Source organism: Genypterus blacodes, unplaced genomic scaffold (genome assembly GCF_046128005.1).
Source record: "Genypterus blacodes isolate CSIRO-AG114 ecotype Tasmania unplaced genomic scaffold, CSIRO-AGI_Gbla_v1 ptg000158l_1, whole genome shotgun sequence".
NCBI classification, from domain to species: Eukaryota; Metazoa; Chordata; class Actinopteri; order Ophidiiformes; family Ophidiidae; genus Genypterus; species Genypterus blacodes.
The window spans coordinates 578010-600671 of NW_027466959.1; the positions used below are offsets into that span (position 1 = coordinate 578010).

Below are 22662 nucleotides of genomic sequence, written 5' to 3' on the forward strand. Positions count from 1 at the left end.
AGACAGATTAATTTGAGCCTGCGTTCAAGATTCAAGCCTCAAGAGCTTCTTCTTCTTCTTTTGTGTTGTTTTTCAAAGTAGCTTTTTTTGTTCCTTTCATAGTTGTGTTCTCTTCTCGTGTACTGGGTTCACGTGTTGACGGTGTGCAGTAGACTGGATCTCCCATTGTTTTCATTGAGAGGAGGACAGAACATTGAGGCTCCTCTGGCAGTTAGAGCGACACACTGATGGTCAACACAAGCTCCGCTGTTCCAACCTTTTCTTCCAACTGTTCCAAACCTTTTCTGCATCCGCTGTGACGGAGCGGATGTTGTTATCCTTCAGTCAAATATGCAAGAAGGTTCAGCCGTCAACCTGGATCCAGTGACATTCGAGATGTTCTAGCATTAGTGTTGACTTCCTTTGATGTTGCGTAACTGTTCTTGAACAGAGCTTTGAGGAACTGGTGTTGTACTTCAGTGTTTAAAAGTACAAGTAAGTGCAGTAGTGTTTGAAGTGTTGTAGGTTTTATTTACCAATTACTTAGCTGCTCCAGATTCTTATTACAACACAATGTAAGAATCATGGCTGTTGTTGGGGGAGAAAATGAACTCTGATTGATGATTCATCTCAGTGACACAATACTTTACCCCCTCCCCCCTTCAACTGATCTGAAAATCCCCAAAACTGGAGAACTAAACTCTCCTCTACATGTCACTGCTGTTTACTTTGACTTAGGTAGAAATCTGTATTTGGGACTCTTGTAATATTTTTCTATTATTGTATTGATGTGTTTTAAAAGACAGGAAGACTAGAATAGGTTTGCAAAAGTATTGTGAGTTGAGAGCCTAAAGCTCAGCAGGCCAGTTGTATCTGTGTCCTCAGTGTTGTGTGAGTGTGTGTGGTTGTGTTATGACATGAAGAACGAGGTGTGTGTGATCATGTAGGGGACACATTGTTGGAGAAGGCGTCCAGATGTTCTGAAAGTGAGCTCTCAAATAAATGCAGTGCTTTAGTGGACTTTGCTCATTTTTCAATACTCAAACCTCACGGCACAACTTACATACATGTGCTGCACACACACAGAACAGAACAAGCGTGAGTCAGATCTCCACAGATGTGCATTTGCATACCAAGTAGAGAGAGAGAGAGAGAGAGAGAGAGAGAGAGAGAGAGAGAGAGAGAGAGAGAGAGAGCTAAAGAAAGAAAGTTGCTGTTGCTGTCCCTTACTGTCTTTGTCTCCGCCCCCTCTGCCTCTTCATTCTGTATGTCTTCCCCGTGTGTTTTGATATTTTGTGGGGCTGAGTGTGTTCACTTGTCCTGTGCATGATAACCAGAGTGAGAAGGAGAGACGGGGACAGAAACATCTTCTACTTCTACATGCAGAAGAACAGAAATAGCCTCACAGCAGGTGTTCTCACTCAGCATCATGGGTTAACTGTGGTGAAATGACAGACACAACGTACAAACACTGTAGTCTGACACTAACATTGGTCACGAGCCCAAACATTATAGTGGACATTTGGTTTGAACAGAGACATTAAACCAGAGAAGTCTTTTGTTTCTGGTTCTGGTTTCTTAACGAGCCTTTTGTCAGATAAAGCCACAGAATCACAGTAAGTCTTTCTTTCTCTTCCTCCATGTTTCCATCCTTTCAAACTGTTTCAGCATTTCCTAAATAACCTCTAAACACCCATATTCTAATCCTTTGTCTGTGTCTGTGTTGTAGATCAACCACGTTGGCCCAGTGCCCACCTCCTACTACGTGCAGGACCACGTGAAGGTGGACTATGAGCAGTGCCTGACCGTCAGCCGAGGTTCCTCCAAGCAGCTGGACTATGAGATCCTCTTCCCAGGCTGCGTCCTCAGGTCAGCTGGACACCTTTAGGTTTACTATAAACAGAGTGCTCCTGAAATAAAAGGCACAGAAAAGGCAGTAGCTCAGTGGGTAGAGCTTCGCCGGTCGCTGGTTCGAGTCCCTGCCGAGGTGCCCCTGAGCAAGGCACCGAACTCTCAGAAAAGGTTTAGATTTGTTTATCTACGTCACTTTGGATTAAAGAGTCTAAGTGTAAATGTCAGTCTACCACACTTGAGCACAGTGTGTCAATACTTCACTCTGGACTCTTAAGTCTGTAGTGTAGAGTCAGAATAGAGCTGTTTGTGTTTCCTTCAACCAGGTCGTACTGTCCCAGTCTGGATGAACCGGGTTAGAACACTTCCTATAGCTCACAACAGAGAGAAGTGCATGGAGCAGAAGTGGTTTGTTCAGTGGACAAGTTTTACTAACAACAGCTTTACTGCAGCATCATCAGTTTACCAAACAACCTGCATGAAGGCAGCTGCTGCCTCTCTCTCTCTCTCTCTCTCTCTCTCTCTCTCTCTCTCTCTCTCTTTCTCTCTCTGTGTTTATAACCTCGCATGCCTTTATTGTACCTCTGTATAATCCCACATGAAGAGGGAATCTCTCTTGGAGTTGTCTCTCCCGAGGTTTCTTCCTTTGTCCTTTTCTACATGAAGGTTTTCTCAGGAGTTCTTCCTCGTCTTCCTAGAGAGCTTTGGGCGGGGTCAGAGATTTTCCTGATGTTGTGGGTCTGTACAGCCCTTTGAGTCATTGTATGGGATATCAGGCTAAACAAACACACTTTACTTGACTTGACTTGACTGCTAACACTGAGGTTGAGCTCCGGATCGGTGCAAAGCAGCCGACGTCACAGTCTGGCGTTCTCTCTCTGCTCGACGTGAAGGAGGCTCCTCCATAAGCCGGGCGGTGCCATCATCTCTCTCAGACTTCCTTTGTTGTTACAGACCAGACGACTGACTTACACACAAAGTCCAAACAAGTCCAAACAAATCCAATCAGTGTTTATTATATGGGACCTTTGATCTCTGGCAGGGTAACGGCTATTGGACCATTTCTCTCAGCAGACTCAGATTTAGGATTGGAAATAAATTAATTTAAAGTTAATATAATCTTAACAAAGTCTATTGAAATGATTATATTGTGTGGAATTGTTTTTCCTTTGATAATGCAGGATAATATCTCCATGTACAATGTCAGCTGGTGATTAGTGTGGAAATTAACCCATTCAGGAGTTCCTGTGTATTCATGTTGTAAATAAAGTTATGAAAGCAAGATCCACTCATTTCATGTTCTCTGTTTTCTGTTCTCTCCCCTCAGGTGGCAGTTTGCCAGCGATGGGGCCGACATTGGCTTTGGCGTATTTATGAAGGCTAAGAAAGGGGAAAGGAAGAAGGCGGCCGAGATGCAGGAAGTCGTGCTCAGCCAGCGCTACAACGCACACTTAGTGCCTGAGGACGGCTCGCTCATCTGTGAATGCCCAGGAGTGTGTAAGGAAACGCACAGAAGCCTCATGACAACCCACAGAAATGTCAGTTAGAGAGGTCACATGTCACTGCTATACTAATACACCAGCAGTGTGTTCCTTCTTGCTGTCATGTGTGAGGCGAATCTAACACAACCCTGCTCACACACAGCCCTGACTCCACCCACGGCTATCTAAAGACACAGGTTGGATGTGAAGCAGAGATTAGAGGGGAGGGTTTGTGTTGTGAAACTATAAAGGGACTGGAAAGTGAGTGGACAAATAATCAGTCACCTAGTTGAACCCTGAAGTAATTCCTCACACCTTTGTATTTATGGGACAGAATTAGCCGTTGATTTGTGTTCGATGTTGCTAACGATCCCTTCGTGTGTCCCCAGACGTGCTGCGATTCGACAACACGTACAGCATCTTCCAGGCCAAACGAATTAGCTTCACTGCGGAGATTCTGCTCCCAGACAAATTACAATCCCACCGACCCAACGGAGGATCCAGCGTCCGATTACAAGCCCAGGCCAGCAGCCAACAAGAAGACAGAAGCCAGAAGATCTGACCTCAGTGTTGTCAGATGAGTACTGTGGTGCCACTGACAGCCAGCACAAATAATTATAATATATAAACATAAACAATAAGTAATGACCCTTTGATTGTCTTTGATAACCACATGAGGATGAAGGCCACTTTGGACAAAAGGTTCCAATATCAAAGTCAAGACTTCTGAGGGGAAAAGGCAGAACTCTGACAGTTAAGTTGGATGACATAATGAAGCTGTATTACATCATCATGGGAAAATGGAGTGTATGAACTTTGTAGGAGGCTTTAAAGAAGAAAGGAGTGAGTTGCTTGAAGTGTTAGCGTTCTGTGATATCACAACCATTGAACATCTGCAGGGTTAAATATCTTACATGAAATCCTGCTAGCATGTCAGAATTCCGTGTCTTTAACCTCAGAACTCTTCTTTTGTCTCCATTGTGGCTCTTAACGTTTCTTTTCTTTCGTTCTCATAGCAACCAGTTGGACACATATAGAGACTCCAGACTGAAAGATGGCAAAATGCTTCCTAATCTTTGTTTATTTGTCTTTTTGCTGCCTGTTGCACAACTGAATGCTCATCATAGAGTGAAGTCATGATGCTACAGAGACCTACAGTGTGTGGCAGCCGGGGTTTAAGAAGTGGGAAAGCCACAGAAAAGGTTGATTGACCATTGAGTTGATCTTTAAAAGAAGAGTGGAATGGGACGCCTGGATAGAACTGAAATACATAAACAGTATGTGTGCATACATATCAATATTTCTGGTCTGTAAATTTGTCTGTATATGTATGATATGCAACATTGTCATGGTAACATATGCATAGTCTAAATATAGACCTGATTCCAGTAGATGCTCTGTCTGCTCTGTATCTCTGCTCTGTATCGTCACACTTGATTCCATACATGAGTCGTTCATTATAATATCAGTGCATCTATTCTGTATAATATACATTCAGACAACACACTGGTTTAATCACTACACACACACAGAAAATCACTCCTTCAAGATCTGACGTTGTCAATTTTGATTACTTGTTAAAAATAAACTATTTATTCTAATTTTCTATAAATCTGTTTTGACTTTGGCCCTTTGCTCCATGGGGGGAAAAAAAGGAGCACACACACACACACACACACCCCAGCTCCTCTGACGTTAATCACTAATCTGCAGGCGAGCGTTTCATCTTCTAGTCTCGTCTTTGAAGACACGCCCCCTTGAACCTGGCATCAATCCATGGTGTGGATTAGCAGTGTGGTGACACCGGTTCAGCCTGACTGTGGGCTTTCAATTTTGGCAAGTCAGTTTATAAGCGCCCTTTGTAGTGAAGAGCCCAGCTGTGGTGCTGCGACATCGTGTTCCCAGTCACGTGTGTGTGTGTGTGTGTGAGAGAGAGAGAGAGAGAGAGAGAGAAGTAAACGATCAGAGTTGTTGTTCAGTTTGGTTTGTTTATTGACTCAACATATAAAACAGAGACAGTGCGTGTTCAGACTGGTTGATCTGTGGCTTCAGGATGTTGCTGCTATGGTGATGACCTCTGATCTTCCATTGCTCTGATCCACACAGGAAACGTGGAGAGAGCCGTCTCTGTAACACACACACACACACACACACGATGACATAGCAGCACTCAGAGAAAGTTCATAGTTCGCTGAGGAAGCTCTGTTTATAGTTTGTGGGAACGTTAGGTCGTGCTTTATTGCTCTGCTTAACAAGGAGGAAGAGTGACACAGAGAGAGGGGGGGCGGGGTTAATGCTGCCTGTGTTTAGTTACTAGATGACCCGAAGAAATGAGGCAGAGGCGCCACCTTGTGGATCTGGAGAGAGCAGCCAACCTGGGGACGGAGCTGAGAGGTGGACAGTGGGCGCAGTGCCAGGACGCTGCTTCTCCTGTCAATCAACCCTGAGACGTCACCCCCGGGCTAACATCCACGAGAAACCCCCCCCCATTTGAAAACCTGCAGAAGCCACTCCCCTCCCAGATGCTCAGGGGCGACGACCTGAATGTGAGTCGCTTTAGTAACTCCATTATAAGTCTGCATATAGGACAGATAGATACCTCTTCATTGTCACCACCGCATCCACATCACGATTCTCCTCTGTGGGCTGCAGGTCTCTCAGGACGATCTGTACATCACACACACACACACACACACACACACACACACACACACACACACACACACACACACACACACACACACACACACACACACACACACACACACACACACACACACACACACACACACACACACACACACACACACACACACACACACACACACACACACACACACACACAATAAGGGTGTGTATGTCCTTGCAGGTAACAAGAATGGGACACGAGGTGAATGTTTCCAAACATTTACTGAAGCGGTCACTCTGACTGCCTGTTATGTTAGTCATGACGTGTGTGTTACTGTGACGGTCTCAAAGAGAGCAGGAAGCAGCTCCGAAAGGCAGGGAGTGTGTGTGTGCAGGTGTGATGCGGTGTGCACAGGGTTTCATACCTGAGCCAGCTTTTCTGGCTGCTCGCAGTTGAATCTCTGATAAATCTCCACACAGAGGGAGGGGAGACGACCGCACCCGCTCAGGGTGTGATGTCGTCGTGCAGGCAGGGGCGTGCCTGAGGGCAGGAGCACGCTGAACATCTCCTCTCCAGAGTCATTCACCTCCTGGGACACACAAACACTTGCACTTTTCAAACCCCTGCCCTCAGCCTTTCCCTCTGGAGCCACAGATCTTTGGGAGCCACTCACCTTCACCAGTATGTCAGAGGCAGACGTGTCCACCGTGTCCAACTCTTCCTCGGGGATGAGGTTTTCCCGGCCGACCAATAAGCCGGCTTCTAGCGCCGCGCCCACAGCGATGACCTCATCAGGAGGCGCCGAACTGAGCAGCTCCACGTCGGTGAACATGTCACGGATCATCTGCTGGAGCCGAGGGATCCTGGCCGAGCCGCCGCACAGAACCACCTAGGAACAGGAAGGAGTAAAGGTTTGAGCAAAGCTTCATCAGTGTGAGGTCAGGCAGAGAATCAAAGCTAAAGCAGCTCAGCACCTTGTTAATGTCGCTGGTGGACAGCTGTGCCTTCTCCAACAGCGCCCTGATTGGCTGGATGCTCTTGTTGAAGAGGGAGGAGCAGAGCAGCTCAAATCGAGCTCTGAGGAAAGGTCACACAGAGGTCAACATAGGTAGGACAGTAAGCTGGTTGTATCTTCACAGCGAGTAAGGAAGCCGCAGTTTACCTGGAGATGTTGCATTCAAAGTCGATGCCGTCGTGCAGCGAGTCGACAAAGCAGTTAGCCGAGCCGAGAGTGGACAGAGAGTGTTTGGCCAAGTCCGCTCCGTTCATCAGCTTGATCATGGCCCGGGCGTTGGTACTCACATCGTGCTTGAAGGAGCTGCGAATACATGAACACATCAAGTCTCACATCACAAGAGCTCTGAATGGAATCCATTATAAAAACTAAAACTTCACATCCTCTGAAAAGATGAAATATATATTAAATACTATTTGTGTTATAAGTATATTTAGATTTATTTTCATGCTTTAAATATAATGAGTTCTAATTTCAGCAGCACTCCTGAGACGAGACTTTGCTGCCATCTAGCTGCTGGGAGAAGCATTACACACAGAAATACATCTGTACAAAAAGTTTAGGTAAAAGTTCACTTTACACTGAAGAAAAGTCAGATTTACTTTATTTAATCTTCTCTACTAACCCATAAGAGGATTTGGCACATTAATCGCCGATGAAACCTATAACTAAAGTTTGTCCACTAGCAGATGAAAGCCCGATGCTCAGGCGTTATCAGTGTGAGGAGCGTTTGAATCCTCGTACCGTTTGAATTCGGCGGCGAGGTGCTGAGCCAGCGCCTGCGTGAAGCTTTCTCCTCCGATGCTGTGGTCCGTTTGAGTGTTGAGCACCCTGAACATTCCCCCGTTCACCTGCAGCACCGTCACACTCAGAGACGTCCCGCCAAGCTTGTAGACCAGGACGTGGCTGTCAACACACACAAACAAACGTCTCAGCTCAGACACACGCCAACAAGACATGAGACGTGTGAGGGTGTGTGAGGAGTGGCGAGTGCGGCCTTGCTTACCTCTTTCCACTGGGAGCCTCCTGGCCGATGTCGTAGGCCAGCAGGGCTGCAGCAGGTTCATGGATCAGACGCAGAACGTGGAACCCAGCGGCTTCAGCAGCGTCCCTGTAATACACACACGTTTCATTCTTAACAGCGCAGAGGTGTGTGTGTGTGTGTGTGTGTGCGCGCGTGTGTGCGTGCGTGCATGCGTGCGTGTGTGTGTGTGTACCTCAGAGCTCTCTTCTGAGCATGTGCAAACTCAAAGGGGACGGTGATGACGGCCTCAGTGACATCGGAGCCCAACGCTGATTGAGCCGTTTCTGTGGAAACACACAATACAATACTCACTTAATTCACTTATTCATTACTTCAGCATATCAGATTCATACAATGTTTGTATTAGTGTGTGTGTGTGTGTGTGTGTGTTACCTTTCATTTTATGGAAGATGAGCTTTGCCACGTGCTCTGGAGTGACGTACTGTGTGTGATCTCCTGCTGTGATCTCATAGTGAGGCTTCTCTGCTCTGTTCACCACCTGCGCGCACACACACACACACACACACACACACACACACACACACACACACACACACACACACACACACACACACACACACACACACACATTAACACTGCATACACACTGACAACCCAGCTGATAGAGACACAAAATGAAAGCCTGTGAGAGTGTATTCATACTCACAGGACACTTGCTCTCTGACTTGTGCGTGTTTGTCTCTGGATCTTCAAAGCTGCACACAGATACAAACATCTAAATGTTACTTATGTCACTGCTGCAGGTCCGTGAGAAGAATCCAACATTCCAACACACACACACAAGGCCCTGTGGCTGAACGTGAGCTCCTCACCTTCGGCCCAGGACCTGCTTCACCTTCACCACCGTGTTGGTTGCATTACGGATGCGACCCTGCTTGGCTGCGATGCCGACGATCTGACAACCAACACAGACAGACAGATTAGTGAGCAGATCAATAAACAGCTGTTCCCTGCTCGCCTCGCCTCCAAGCTCCTGCTCAGGTCCTCCACCAGAAATCAGAAAGAGAACACACACACACACACACACCGTCTTGTGCTGTGACAAAACATGATTTATCCTTTTGCCGCACGCGGAGGTTAGAAGCTTGTCCACCGTGTTTGATGGAGCAGAGTGTGTGTCGGCCTCAGCTTTAAACTTTAACACTGTTACTTTAGGTTTAAGGTCTTCAGGGAAAACCTTAATTAATTTAAGGGACTTTTAAAGCCAATAAATGAACTGAAATGTTAAAACAATTCAAAAGTTAGTACAATTCTATATGATCTACATCATTATCTGAAGGGATCGATGGTCCACACAGACAGGAGAGTGAGGGTGAGGTCATGTACACTGTGTCCATCATTGTGTTCGTCCATCATTGTGTTCGTCAATCACACACACACACTGTTGTACCTGCTCAGTGTCCCTGTAGGCAACCACAGCTGGAGTCACTCTGTCTCCTGCATCATTAGCCACCACATCTGCACGGCCGTCCTAAAACACACACACACACAAAAACCACACTTACTAACTTAGCCCCACACAGCAACAAGCTAAGCGGTGAGCTCAGCAGCTTCCAGAGGCTGAATCATATCCGGTCCGCTGCTCTAAAACTAGCTGGCTAAGCCTTTATTCTGCTGCTTTAAAACAAATCAAACGTGTCGTTCATCTGCGCCTTGCTCACCTTAAACACCGCTACACAGGCGCAAGTGTAGCCGAAGTGAACTCCGATAGCGGCCATGCTGGAAAATGAGTAAACGCCACGAGCCAATCACTTCCGTCAAAGGACTTCCGCCACACGCCCTTCAAAATAAGATCACCACACCGCTCCACATCAAACCAGCGGGATTTCAAATAAAATCTCTCTCAAATATTTACTTTTGAGTTCTTTGATAGCGATAAATATTTAAAACGTTAAAACGCAATAATATTTATTATAATATATATACATAAATTCATACACAGTTGGTGTTTGTGTGTGTGTGTGTGTGTGTGTGTGTGTGTGTGTGTGTGTGTGTGTGTGTGTGTGTGTGTGTGTGTGTGTGCGCGCGTGTGTGTGTGTGTGCCCGTGTGTGTGTTGGGCGTGGGGAGGGTGGGTCCTCATACAGTATTGAGTTTCCTGTGTGAGTGTGGGTGTGTGTGTTTGGTGTATGAGTGTGTCTTCCAGAGGACTCGGTCATGTCCTCTGTGTCTCTGGTGATTCTGCTGTTTTTTGCAGGTTTCTCTGTTTCCGTAGCGTCAGACTGTGAAGGTCAGAGACGTTCAGCATGTGGTGTGTTATTAATAACCTGTGTGTGCTTCATTCAGGCTATCTGCCTTTAAAGGCCCTGAGGCTACATGCTGCTGTTGGTCAGCAGCAGCAAACTCACAAAACTCTGACTCTTTCAGTTAAAATCATGGTTCTGTACTCTGTGAAACTAATTTTCAGTATATTTACATACATTAAACGTTTTTAGACACTTAGAGCAAAGCTAAGGGCAAATAAACAGCGGCCCATTTTCCATTGTAGTTCCTTGAAACAGTCACATAGTAAATGTATATTTTAAGTATTTGTAGGGAGCCTCTTTAACTTTATTTGTGGTAACTCATTCTATTTTACTACCTCTGCTAAGGAGGATGTGTTTTCGGTCAGATTTAAAACCGTATTGAAAGAAGAAGGAAACGTTTTGTGTTGGTCCTTCCCTGTTCAGCCTCTAACGCAGAGCTGCTGTGTAGTGTGTGTGGGCTTCCTCCACAGACTGTACCACCGCCTGACATCTGCACACGGAGAGCTCACTGCTGCCCTGGTGGAGGAAGAGCTGGGTCAGACCTGTGATGGGGCGCAGGGCAAAGAGGCCAGGCTGGTGAGAGAGAGAGGGGGCGAGAGAGTTACGGCACAATAAAGCCATAAAACTTTCACTAAAACTTGTGTGTGTGTGTGTGCTGTCTAGTGTTACTACATAGGAGCCAGTAGAGATGCAGCCACTCGTGTCACAGCCTCGGTGTCGCGACCTCTGGCCTCTCACGTTCCTGTAGAGAAGATCTGCCAACGGCTCAGCAACACGGACTCACAGATCTGCGAGCTCACATACGGTAACCAGTGTGCATGTGTGTGTGTGTGGGCGGGCAGAGCCAAGAGGACGTATCATTCAGTGTGTGTTGTGTCTCTTTCTGTGTGCTTGTCTTTCTCTCTCTCTCTCTCTCTCTCTCTCTCTCTCGCTCTCTCTCTCTCTCTCTCTCACTCTGTGCCTGTGTGTGTGTGTGTGTGTGTGTTGCTATCCAGAGCCTCGGCTCCGAGACGTGAGCAGTGCTGGGCTCAGCAAGCTGCGGGTGACAGAGCTGATGAACATTTTGGCCTCGTGGGGTGAAGAGTGTCGAGGCTGCCTGGAGAAGCACGAGTTGGTCAGCCTCATCCAGGAGAGGGCGCCTCTCCACCCCCACACTGCTGAACTGTGAGGAGGACACCTCATCTTCCTCACTGTGGAGTCCATAACCCAGCTCAAACTCAGAGGTGTCCCCGTGTCACATTCCTGGAAGTTTGACCCTTAATTGCAAACCTTTACTTAAGATATTTAAGTCACTTAAGACACTTATATTGAGCCCTTATCTCACAGCTATATAGAGGGTTTGTCTTATTGAGTTGTTCCAGAAGGAAATGGTGATTAGGATTATGCAGAGCTGGCAACTCTCACACATTGAGAGTGTGAGACTCAACATCACGCTCTCATACTACATGTCCTACACATGGATCCCAACATAACAAGAAGGCCAAACTGCCTTATACGCAGTTACACCGGCTTACTATCACCTGAATGCAGCGTTAAGAGTAAGAGCCAGTCATAGAAATGTAGTCATGGCTGGACACCAGTCAGGCAGCAACAGAAGCTACATACTTTCTGAATAAAGCTCTTTTCTATCACCATGTTTTGTTTCCCCTTCACTGCCAAACTGATGATCCCACAGACAATTATGGAAACATTACTTAATCAGCTGAATCTGACTGTAAGAGAGTGGCAAATAGCAAAGCATCGATTATAACATCCTAATTTTGCACTTAGTATGGGTTAATTACACCTGCTGATGCCTTTGAGCAAGGCACTAACATGTAGATCTGGGTGGTGTAGTATGAAGCACTGTGTGTCTTAGTGTGTTTACTTGAACGCGACTCAAAGGAAGTCCCTCCAGTTTTTCGTGATTTGGTGATGGCAGGGTTTTATGTCAAATTATCAACTTTACGCTCCTGCGCCACCCTTCAGATTTTAGCAGGCCTGCTCTTCATCCCAAAGGTCAAGACAAACACTTTTGGAAATAGGGCATTTTCGTACCATGCTCCTTCTCTCTGGAACGCACGTCCTGCACTCGTTAAATCCCTCCAAAAGAAGAAGAAGAACAACAACAATAACCTTTAATAGTTCCACACCGGGGAAATTCAGTTCCCCACTCATACATACATAACTCACCAATGAACAGGAAGCAGTCTCCTTTCACATGAGAGTGATGACTCAACCCAGGTTTAGTTCAAGTATTTGCTCCCCCAAATACCTGCATGAACTGCTGCCCCGTTTTGTGCTTTATCATCCTCTCTCTCTCTCTCCCTCGTCTCTGTCTTGTATGTTATTTCCTAATGCATGACTGTTTTTGTGTATTGCCTCGCATGCCGTTAGTGTACCTCTGTATAATCCCACTGGAGGTTCCAGTTGCACACTCAGCCATCCTTGGAGCGGGAATCTCCACAAGGTTTCTTCCTTTCCCTCCTTACACATGCAGGTTTTCCCTCGCCTTCCTAGAGAGGGGCGGGAGTTTCCCTGATGTTGTGGGTCTGTAAAGCCCTTTAGACATTATATGTGCTATCGGGCTATAGAAATAAATGTAAACTGACTCAACCTAACCCCCTAGCCCTTAGCCCCTAGCCCCTAGCCTCAGCCTCAGCCTCAGCCTCAGCCTCTCTCTCTCTCTCTCACGCCATCATGTTCTCGCTGCTGCTTCTCTCTGGTGAAGTGACAGCTTGAAGCCCCGCCCCTCAGAGGCGCCTGACGCTCGCGCGGATCCTCGTCTCGTCTCCAGGTCTCCATTTTCTTCTTTTCTGAGTACGAAGCGGAGGAAAAGCGAAGAACGGAAAAATGAATGAAGAATACGACGTCATCTTCCTGGGCACCGGGCTGACGGTGAGCAGCGACCGAACGCCACCATTTTGCGGTGTTTGTGTGCCGTTTGTGACCTGTTAACCGACGAAGCTAGCACCTGACGCGGCTTTGCGCTAACCGGGCCTAATCAGCGCATAAGTAGCTAGCTTAGCTGCTATCCGGGAGGAAGCGAACAGTTTAATAAATTATACGTCATTATTAAACTATTAGGTTTAGTTGCGACATGAGAAGTTAGTCAGATGTAAAGGTAGCATCGTTTCCTGGTAGTTGCGTCCAGGTTCGGACACTTCATCCGGCTAAGAGAAGCTTGGGGGTGATTAATCTGCTAACGTTACCGTAAGAATTTAGCACAACTATTTAGCCTGCAAACGGCGGAATCGCACCGTGATACAACGTGGCAGATAAATGCGAGTGTGCACGAAAAACGATGAAATGGCGCTTTCCCCCGTTGAGTTTATCGTTTGCAAAACCACTTAAAATCATAGTCGCTGAAATGATGGCGCTATCGCCGTCCAGCAGCTAACTCGGGCTAGCTGAAGTTTCCGCTCTGCGCTCAACAGGTTAGCGCCGCTACAAGCTAACGTCCGCTACATTAAGGAAGCTGTCTTTAGCTGACCGAATAACTGCTCGCTACTCTCCAGATGACTTAATGGACAAGTGTGTAACGGTCAGAGTGAAGCTTGTACACTGTCTGAAGCCTTACGTCCCTAAACAAGGCTGATCCAACGCAACGCGAGATGTTTAGAAGCTTTCCCTGCATGTGTTTAATTTAGGCATTAAATCTACGTCATTAACATCCGATTAGATTAACCACTTAGCCTCCTGACTTCTGTACATTATACACGGTGAAGGCGTGACAGGGACATCCCGTGATGAAGACTCTGCTCGGACACTGGAGCGGTTACAGTGGAGCGTTTCCGGCCCGATCCGAGGCTTTAAAAGTGAAAGTTTTAATGAGAATGACCTTAACTCAGACATTGGTCATGAAGCAATAGGATGTCAAGCTCCAGGTCTGTCAAAGGTGTCCAGCAGGGAGGGGAGGGGGTGTTGAGCTGTCGGCAGGGTTTTTGCCGTAAAGTTGGGTGTGGTGCTGCCAACACGGAGGAACTCAGAGCTGACTCTCACTCTCACTCTCACTCTGTCTCTGTGCAGTGACTGAGTTTAGCCTGCAGCGTATGTAGAGTTTGAGTCTGACAGGCTGACTTCTATATTCAATATATGTATATACATTATTAATACCTGTTGAGCAAATGCATGCAGAGGTGTTCTCCCATTTATGAGTTTTAAATGCAGGAAGGAATCCGTTCACATCAGGTCAGCCTCCTACTTGAGGTGAACAAACTTTGGCTTATTCCAGTTAAACTGAGGGCCGGCTGTGTGTCCATCAGTCTATGTCCATCCGTCTGTTTGTCTATCAGTCTGTGTGTCCATCCGTCTGTGTTTCCATCAGTCTGTGTATCCCATCATTCTGTTTGTCCATCCGTCTGTGTGTCCATCATTCTGTGTGTTACTGGAAGAGAGATGAAGAGAAACTAAAAGGTAGACAATCCCAATGTGGCCATCTTGATATAGATATGACATGCGTGTGTCGGTCATTATTATAAGGCCATGTCATGCGATCATTATGTAACGTTGTGTGTGTGTTCTTTTATTCACTTTGTTTCACAGAGTGATAATGGAACTTTGTCCTCTGTGATCACTGACTAAATTAAAATACTCAGCTGTGATTGTGTTGACATTCTCTTCTTAAATCTATTTTGTGTTGACACTGGGCAGAGCCTCACTTCCTCCGTGTTATCTTGGCTATCAACAAACACAGCTGCATTGGAAACTGGCTCGAGGATATCAGATCAACCAAGCCTTCTGGGGTCGCCCCTAACATTCAACTTCTTGTGTCGAAGCCAAATGAATGAAAAAAAACAAAAACAAATCCCATGCTAGGATCAGAGTGCTCATACTCGTCCAGCTGATGAGGTAATTGTTGCCTCTAGTGGGCAAAGTTAAAACTGACAGCAAGAACACCATTGTGAATAGAACGATAGTATTTTATTTATATTCAGCTTCTACAGTTGAAGAATAGAGAGTGAATTCTGTGTGCAGTTGCGGGTTTGGATTGCCGCTGGGTCCTAAACAGAGCCCTGTTTGTGGAGGTGTGTTTTATTCTGTTGTTACTATGCTGATATATACTGCATAGTAACAACATTCTTACTGCTCATTAGAATGAAAAATCTGTTGAATTCTCCACATTTCGTTCCTACTTATGAGTGCGCCTTCCAGCTTATGGCCTCTAGACCTAAACTTGTCTTCTGCTCTAATTTCAGCGTTCAGGTTAATGTAGTGAGCTGAAAAGTACAATGTTTGTCTGAAAGTATAAAGTGCCATTACATTTAACTAGTTTAGCAACAGCATCATTTGTTAAAGTTGTAATTTGGTCTGAATTTGAGTTTGTGGCTCGCATTCCTGCAGATGATTGAGTTTCATCAGCAGCAAGTCTTGGTTAATAATGATCCATGTTGTAAAGTCAAAGCCGGTGTCACGTGCCTCATGTGATCAAAGCTCATTTGTGAGTGACTTTACTGAGTTTGATCCCTCCACCCACCTGCTTTTTATAGGCCTTGTATGTTAACTATTGGACTTGGACTTAGAGTTTTGCCCCATATGTGTGTTCATTGGCTTTATGTTCTCCCTGACTGCACGGTGGCCTGTTTACCTCTGTCAGCACATCCACGCCAATCTGGCTGCGAGTTGTGATGACTAGGCTGCTTCCTGCTCGGTGTCAAAGCCTGTACTTACATAATGGCCAGCAGGTCAGCTTGAGTAGCATGTCGACCCAAAGGACTAAGTGACGCATCAGAACTATGCCGTCTTCACAGGCGGCTCGTCCGGGTCACACTGTACGTCTTTCATAAAGGAGGTCAGGCCCTTTAGGTACACAGGATCTCCTTCCTCCTCCATCTGATGTGATTTTGGTAGATTGTGTAACTCAGAAACCATAACCTGGTCTACCACCAGAGAGTGACCAGGAGTAAACGTTTCCATAGTTATGCACGAGCTCCAGTTTCGTAGCAGCAGAGGTCTTTGTTTTTTTACGACGACAAGTTCTTCAACATCTTTGTCCTCCACTGAATCCCCCAGGCAGTTAGCTGTACATCAACCAGGTTGATCCTTGACTTTAGCCACTCTCTTGACAGGTAAAGGTAAGCTAGAAGGTGCTACAGTCATACTGAGTGAGGATCAGAGGCGTCACACTACATCAGTGGCAGAGACTTTCATCTTTTACCGAATGCTGTGTTTCTTTAAAGGCTGAGAGCAGCTTCAGGTTTTTAGATGAGCTGAGATGACTTTCCACTGAGCGACGTCATAGGTTCAGCTTGCTGACTTGATGGTTACTAAGACTAAATCAATTTTCTGTCTCTTTCCGGTTGTGTACTCCTGACTGATCTGCTGCCTGTTCTGTCACCGGGCTGTTCTCCACACATAATGGAGTGAAGCGTGTCGGCATTACTTGCGATGTTACTTAACCTGAAGATTGATTTTATAAAGCTTAGTTCATGTTAAGACAAAAGAAAGACATAGTTGGATGATGGACTTCTAACTGCCAGAGCCGTGTTATCTTCACCGTGTTCCCAATAGGCCACAGTTTCCAGCTATGTCTCTTTGGTCGACGAGTTAAAGGTGCAATAAAACAAATTCAAAGTATCTCTAATGTAAATATTGAAATATACACAATAAAATGTATAACTTTGTTGCTTGTGAGTACATAGTCATTCAGTAGTAAAGTGTGTTTTGGAGTTCATGTTGTCACATGATTGAGTGGTTCTGTGCCTCCACAGAGCTGCTAATATAATTGGGACCTTTGGCCTGTAAGGATTTCAGCCTGGGTCTATTCTCTTCCACAGTGCCAGTAGCCAATCAGAGGCATAACAGCTCTATGAAAGCTGTAATCACACACCCACAAGTATCAGTGTGTTTGGTGTTTCTGGGTTTTTATAAACTCCCCAGTTGTTAGTTGGTTTGTCCTTGCTACCTTCTACTGACCAGAGACTTTCATAGTCGCTCAAAGACTTATTATTATGTGTTCAGACATCATGTGGTTTGTAATCATAGTTTGTTAACATGAGCACATTTACACTGTAGCTGTAAGATTTCAGTGCTGCAGAAAACGAGTCATCAAGTCATCAATCATATTTGACTTAAGTGTGAAAAGCAGAGTTTGGGTAATTTGTGGTGAAATGAATCAAAAGCATTGTGAGACTTGTGGAGCACTTAGTCCATACCTCCCCCAAGGCCCATTACTCCTCCTAGGAGTAGTTTGTACGATGTCACACATGTTACACATTTATGCACCGGAACAAATAGATGGTCACAACTTCCACATTGTCATGGAAATCAAACGGGCATTTATTAAACGCTGAATGAATGATTTCTCTTCAATGGTTAAACCACTCCATTCTAAATGATGCCAATCCTTACTTCCTATTTTCTTGTGGTTTCCTCCCGACAGGAATGCATTCTGTCAGGCATCATGTCGGTGAAGGGGAAGAAGGTTCTACACATGGACCGCAACTCCTACTACGGAGGAGAGAGCACCTCCATCACACCTCTGGAGGACGTAAGTGGATGTCTGACACATGTTGCTTGACTTTGTTGTACAAAGGACGCCGGATGGAAGCCTCAGACCTGTTTAAATGTCAGAATAGAAGGACACCAGGTACTTGTGTGTGTTATGAAGGGATTAGTGCTGATGTAGCTGTCAGATTGAATAGATGGGCTGAGAGGAGCGCACATGTTAAAAGCAATAAACTGTGTAATGGCCCAATACATTCCACTGTTTACCTCAATTATGGTTCATGTTCTCAGAGGCAGGTCGGAGGTGCAACTGGAAGGAAAGAGGAGGAGGGGGAGGAGGAGGAAGGCATTTGTTTACATTTTCTCTTTCCTACAGCTCTACAAGCGCTTCAGCCTCCCTGGCTCTCCTCCTGATTCAATGGGAAAGGGCCGCGATTGGAATGTCGACCTCATCCCAAAGTTCCTAATGGCCAATGGTAAACACCGACCTCCTCATGTCCACCTGCAGCTGTAGAGTAAGATTGGTGTGTGGGGAGGAATTACAAAATGCGAGCCAAATGTCAGTGTCGGTAGTTTGTGACTTCAGGCTCTGCTGTGGTGAGATCCCAGTATAAACCTGACCAGCATGGCCTCCTGTCTTTGTGTTGGGATTGGACTCTTCCATGCTGTCTGGTTGATTTGTTGTGAGCTTGTGACCATACTGTTGAGCTGTGAGTTATTGCCACGTTGATGCGTCTGTGTCTTCATCGCAGGTCAGCTGGTCCGCATGCTGTTGATCACAAAGGTGACCCGCTACCTGGAATTCAAAGTGATCGAGGGCAGCTTTGTGTACAAGTCTGGCAAAATCCACAAAGTCCCCTCCACTGAGACCGAAGCTCTGGCATCTAGTAAGTGAAAGGATGGGTCTGGAATAGAAGAACACGTTTTCCCTTTCATAGCCAAATAAAAGACAGTGTTCCTGCATAACTTGGGCTTGAACAGAATGTTGTTTTGGCACAAACCTCCACGCTGTCCTCGTCCTCGTTGATTTAGAGATTGTTTTTTCTGAAGCCTGAACTCGTGTCTCCTCTCAGCTCTGATGGGTTTGTTCGAGAAGCGGCGCTTCCGTAGATTCCTGACGTACATCAGCAACTTTGACGAGACCAACCCAAAAACGCTGGAAAACGTCGACCCCCAAAAGACGACAATGAGGGCCATCTTTGAAAAGTTTTCCCTGGGCAAGGACGTGGTAGATTTCACCGGCCACTCCCTGGCCCTGTACCGCACAGACGAGTCAGTGGCCCTTCCTCCTCACAGCTCAAACCCGGCTCCATTGTTTTGCCACGTCCTCTGGCTTTGTTTTGGTGTGCAAATGTTGAGCTCTTTCTCTCTCTCTCTGTGCTCAGATACCTGGATCTACCCTGCATTGAAACGATAAACAGGATAAAGCTTTACACGGAGTCTCTGGTCAAGTACGGTAAAAGCCCGTACCTCTACCCGCTGTACGGCCTGGGAGAACTGCCTCAAGGTTTCGCCAGGTAGGAGACTCGCATTGTAGACAACTCTGTGTTATAGGAGCTATATTTTGGGGGGGAGTTGTGTTTGAGCCGTTGGTTCGACAAGCAAAAAGGTGGGGATGAAGAAAAGTGCACACACAACCTCCAGGCAGCCTGTTATCACACAACTAGGATCTCATCTCAAGCGTGTGCGTGGTTCTCCAGTTGATCTGTCTCTTGCCCGGCTTCACATTTCAGGCTGAGTGCCATCTATGGGGGCGTCTACATGTTGAACAAGCCAGTGGAGGAAATCGTGGTGGAGAATGGCAAGGTGGTGGGAGTGAAGTCTGAGGGACAGGTGAGCGTTCTGTGCTGGAGTAAACATCTGTATGACAGGAGGGATTGGAACTGTTTTACTGTGGAAAAGATACTTCAGTGATATCACAAAATGTAATGATCTTCAAGTCACTGCTGCGAAGGAGGAAGGAGCGTAGTCTAGTTCTATTGTGGAATCCAGAAGATCCATTAAGCTTTTATCTTTGCACTGTTGAAGCAGTAGTGCAGGGTTCCAAAAGTGAAGCTTAACGTCCCTAGATCCATGTTAGTGTGACCTTATTCAGATGTAAAAGCCTGTAAATGCTGTGTAATTCTATAGAAACGCTGTAGTATAACTTTTAAGAATCATGACTCATTGCAAAACACAAATCTTGCACGATGGAAGCAATTACTTGTTATTTTATAATGTCATTGTTAGGGAGTCTAAACTGTGGCTGCTCTATCCAGCATCAGGCCTGGCTTCACGTTCAGGCAGCCCTCTAACTATGCTCTGTGTGTTGCTCTCTTTACTACAGATTGCCCGGTGCAAGCAGCTGATCTGTGACCCCAGCTATGTCATGGACCGTGTCACTAAAGTGGGCCAGGTGATCCGAGTCATCTGCATCCTGAACCACCCCATCGCACAAACCTCCGACGCAAACTCATGCCAGATCATCATCCCCCAGAATCAGGTCAATAGGAAACACGGTGAGTCTGCATACAAAAAGACTAGAAAGCACTTATTGCCCTTAGTAGTGCTTATTTTCTTGACTTGTCTCAGATGCTGGCTATTGGACTTGGGGAAAGAAACTTAACACTTTGGCTTTGTGGTCTTCTTGATGTGCCCAGTCAATGCCAAACACTAAATGTTTGCCGTTTTTCCAGATATCTACGTGTGCATGATCTCCGATTCCCACAACGTGGCAGCGAAGGGTAAATACATCGCCATCATCAGCACCACAGTGGAGACAAACAACCCCGAGGCGGAGATCACGCCGGCCCTGGACCTGCTCGGGCCCTATGAGCAAAAGTTTGTCAGCATTAGTGACCAGTATGAACCGACTGATCTGGGCACAGAAAGCCAGGTAAGACCAGCGTGTGATGAGTTGAAGGACCACACCGGTGTTTCTGACCATGAAGTTCAGATGATGAATACTGTCGGGTACCTCCAACCATCCTCCAAATCATGTAGCAGCGTTTCGGATGTTTGAATGTTTGCTTGCCTCTCAACAGCTTCTGCTTTCCATCAAATTTACCTCGGTACAAACATTTTTTTCCCCTGAAAGCTGCTTTCTGCTGCTTGGCACTGACCTCCATCAGTGCATTATATTGCAGTACGATATAATGATAATGTAGCTGGCAAAAAGAGGAATCATAGGGGTGTTTTTGAAGTGTTTAGCAGCGAGTGTGTGAGATTTGTAGTTCACAAGCCAAACCTGAGACACACACAAGATGAATGAATGATTGAATACATCATCAATTTTTGACCTTAACAGATTTGTAGATGTAAGTGAAAATATGTGTTCATAAATCTGTATTTTTAGAATCTTCCATCCAGAAATACCTATGCTGTCTGGGTATAATGTTGTAAATTGCTGCTTAATCTTCCATAACCCGGCCCTTTTTCCCCTGGGCTGTAGATTTTCATCTCTCGTTCGTATGACGCCACGACTCACTTTGAGACCACCTGTGGAGACATCAAGGACATCTACCGGAGGATGACGGGCGCTGAATTTGACTTTAACGAGATGGAGCGCCAAAAGAACGACCTGTGCGGCGACGCCACTGACTAGTGCCGACGCGACCCAGCAACACTTCGGATGGACGAGGCTGCCGACAACAGAAAAGCGTATAAAGAATTCAATAAAACAATAGAGAAGCTGCACGAGTGTAAATGAGTGGGCCGGCTTATAATTCATGTCTGTCTGTTTAGCCCACAGATGAAGTTGAAGATACAAATATCTGAGTATTTTTTTGTGGGTGGGGTTCAGGGGGAGGGGCTAAGCTTTTTCTAATCATTCATATGGACGTTGCACTGACCGCTGCTTTGGCCGACTACCACCCTACATTTTTGTACGACATCATAATTACATAGATGCATAGTCCAAAGATGCCAAATGAAATCAGTCGCGTGTGTGTGCGTGCGTGCGTGTGTGTCTGTCTCTCCCCCTTTTAGTTTTCCATCTCGTCAGCAGATTCTACTGTATAGAAAGCAGAAGTGGGAGATATGTAATATGTCCAAACAACACAACCATGTCAGGGGTCACTTCAGCTGAGGTCAAGGCTTTTACATTATTTTGGTGGGGGGGTGAGATTAATCTTTGGCTTTGACTCCCTAAATGTTTCGTCTCCAGCACATACTTAGGAACTACAATGTAAGCCGTGTCACCTGGGAGAGTATAGTCCAGAATACATTCAACCAATAAACCTATTTTCAACAGTTTGAGAAATTCTAATGCATCAGGGGGAAACGTGTTCTTTATTTGTCCTGTATTATGCAAAATAATGGCAGACCCAAGGTGAGGGGAATTTGGTTGACTAATCGCTTTAGAAGGACCAAATGTGTACTGCAGCAGTATTGAGTTGATGGAGCCCTGTGATAACCTGGATCATGTTTGAAAGAAATGTAATAACATGCTGGGCTCAAATGATTTCTGTACTGCAAAGTAAGACAAAAAGAAGAAAACATTAAAACAGATCCCGACCTTTGCTTGATTGACTGTTTTGTTTATTTCAGAGTGCTTGAAAGATTGAAGAACCATATCCAGCTTTATGGAACAGGTGGCATTTAACAAGTGAATCATCAATGTATCTACAAACACACACACCAGACTCTCTGTACAATGGAAACATTCAAGCAAAGAACCAGTTTATGTATTATCATAGTTGTTTACACTGTCCGCTTAAAGCAAATCAAAGATTTCCACCGAACTACAGGAAGATCAAAACAAATCAAACTTTTACTTTTAAAGGGTGTTGGATTAATGCCTTTTCTTTGGTGAATCTATGAATAACAAGGCAAAGAACAACATGTGGTGTTAATTATAGTTATGTACATTATAGTGTCACAGTAGATTACAGGTGGTATTGACTTAATACTCTGCACTGAAAACCTAAAATAGAAACTGGACACAGCAGGTGCAACAGATGCACGCTGGAAAAAACAATAGTCTCCTCTCCGCTCTTCTTCATTTTATTCAGAA

General features: G+C 45.7%; 4 protein-coding genes and 1 long non-coding RNA gene across 6 annotated transcripts in view; 3 read left to right on the forward strand and 2 right to left on the reverse strand.

Moving 5' to 3' along the window:
* The window catches only part of LOC143013735 (SEC14-like protein 2), a 13114-nt gene extending 9018 nt beyond the window's left edge, over window positions 1-4096 (forward strand). For both annotated transcript variants that reach the window (XM_076167404.1, XM_076167405.1), the window contains exons 11-13: window positions 1709-1848; window positions 3158-3327; window positions 3701-4096. In XM_076167404.1, coding sequence (XP_076023519.1) covers window positions 1709-1848; window positions 3158-3327; window positions 3701-3873 — 483 coding nt within the window. In that variant the 3' untranslated portion in view covers window positions 3874-4096. The remainder of the gene's footprint in view (window positions 1-1708; window positions 1849-3157; window positions 3328-3700) is intronic.
* The window catches only part of LOC143013744 (uncharacterized), a 25429-nt gene continuing 4624 nt past the window's right edge, over window positions 1858-22662 (reverse strand). Inside the window, exon 4 of the long non-coding RNA XR_012965213.1 lies at window positions 1858-1972. This is a non-coding gene — a long non-coding RNA (uncharacterized LOC143013744). The remainder of the gene's footprint in view (window positions 1973-22662) is intronic.
* hspa14 (heat shock protein 14) lies at window positions 5280-9774 on the reverse strand. Its single transcript, XM_076167401.1, has 14 exons — window positions 9662-9774; window positions 9391-9471; window positions 8813-8895; window positions 8647-8695; window positions 8373-8478; window positions 8173-8263; window positions 7962-8066; window positions 7700-7861; window positions 7103-7258; window positions 6915-7017; window positions 6614-6829; window positions 6365-6529; window positions 5911-5978; window positions 5280-5438 (listed from the first exon to the last, which is right to left on the reverse strand). The coding sequence occupies exons 1-14, from the start codon at window positions 9716-9718 to the stop codon at window positions 5360-5362; spliced, it is 1521 nt and encodes a 506-aa protein (XP_076023516.1). The 5' UTR covers window positions 9719-9774; the 3' UTR covers window positions 5280-5359.
* cdnf (cerebral dopamine neurotrophic factor) lies at window positions 10098-12321 on the forward strand. Its single transcript, XM_076167414.1, has 4 exons — window positions 10098-10228; window positions 10693-10820; window positions 10908-11049; window positions 11240-12321. Exons 1-4 carry the CDS (start codon window positions 10156-10158, stop codon window positions 11410-11412), a joined length of 516 nt encoding a protein of 171 aa, XP_076023529.1. The 5' UTR covers window positions 10098-10155; the 3' UTR covers window positions 11413-12321.
* LOC143013734 (rab GDP dissociation inhibitor beta-like) lies at window positions 12966-22169 on the forward strand. The gene is made up of 10 exons (XM_076167402.1): window positions 12966-13121; window positions 17605-17712; window positions 18046-18145; window positions 18422-18556; window positions 18743-18941; window positions 19055-19186; window positions 19403-19502; window positions 19996-20167; window positions 20345-20544; window positions 21100-22169. The coding sequence occupies exons 1-10, from the start codon at window positions 13077-13079 to the stop codon at window positions 21250-21252; spliced, it is 1344 nt and encodes a 447-aa protein (XP_076023517.1). The 5' UTR covers window positions 12966-13076; the 3' UTR covers window positions 21253-22169.

What these genes read in the sequence shown, in the direction of transcription:
- LOC143013734 (XM_076167402.1), top strand. Translation starts at nt 13,077, where the DNA reads ATGAATGAAGAATACGACGTCATCTTCCTGGGCACCGGGCTGACG. An exon ending in TCCTGGGCACCGGGCTGACG is followed by an intron (nt 13,122 to 17,604) that starts GTGAGCAGCGAC and finishes TCCTCCCGACAG; the next exon opens with GAATGCATTCTGTCAGGCAT. An exon ending in GCCCTGTACCGCACAGACGA is followed by an intron (nt 18,942 to 19,054) that starts GTCAGTGGCCCT and finishes CTCTGTGCTCAG; the next exon opens with ATACCTGGATCTACCCTGCA.
- hspa14 (XM_076167401.1), bottom strand. Translation starts at nt 9,718, where the DNA reads ATGGCCGCTATCGGAGTTCACTTCGGCTACACTTGCGCCTGTGTAGCG. An exon ending in GCTCAGAAGAGAGCTCTGAG is followed by an intron (nt 8,067 to 8,172) that starts GTACACACACAC and finishes TGTGTATTACAG; the next exon opens with GGACGCTGCTGAAGCCGCTG. An exon ending in AGCCAGAAAAGCTGGCTCAG is followed by an intron (nt 5,979 to 6,364) that starts GTATGAAACCCT and finishes TGTGATGTACAG; the next exon opens with ATCGTCCTGAGAGACCTGCA.
- cdnf (XM_076167414.1), top strand. Translation starts at nt 10,156, where the DNA reads ATGTCCTCTGTGTCTCTGGTGATTCTGCTGTTTTTTGCAGGTTTCTCT. An exon ending in CGTAGCGTCAGACTGTGAAG is followed by an intron (nt 10,229 to 10,692) that starts GTCAGAGACGTT and finishes GCTGCTGTGTAG; the next exon opens with TGTGTGTGGGCTTCCTCCAC. An exon ending in GATCTGCGAGCTCACATACG is followed by an intron (nt 11,050 to 11,239) that starts GTAACCAGTGTG and finishes GTTGCTATCCAG; the next exon opens with AGCCTCGGCTCCGAGACGTG.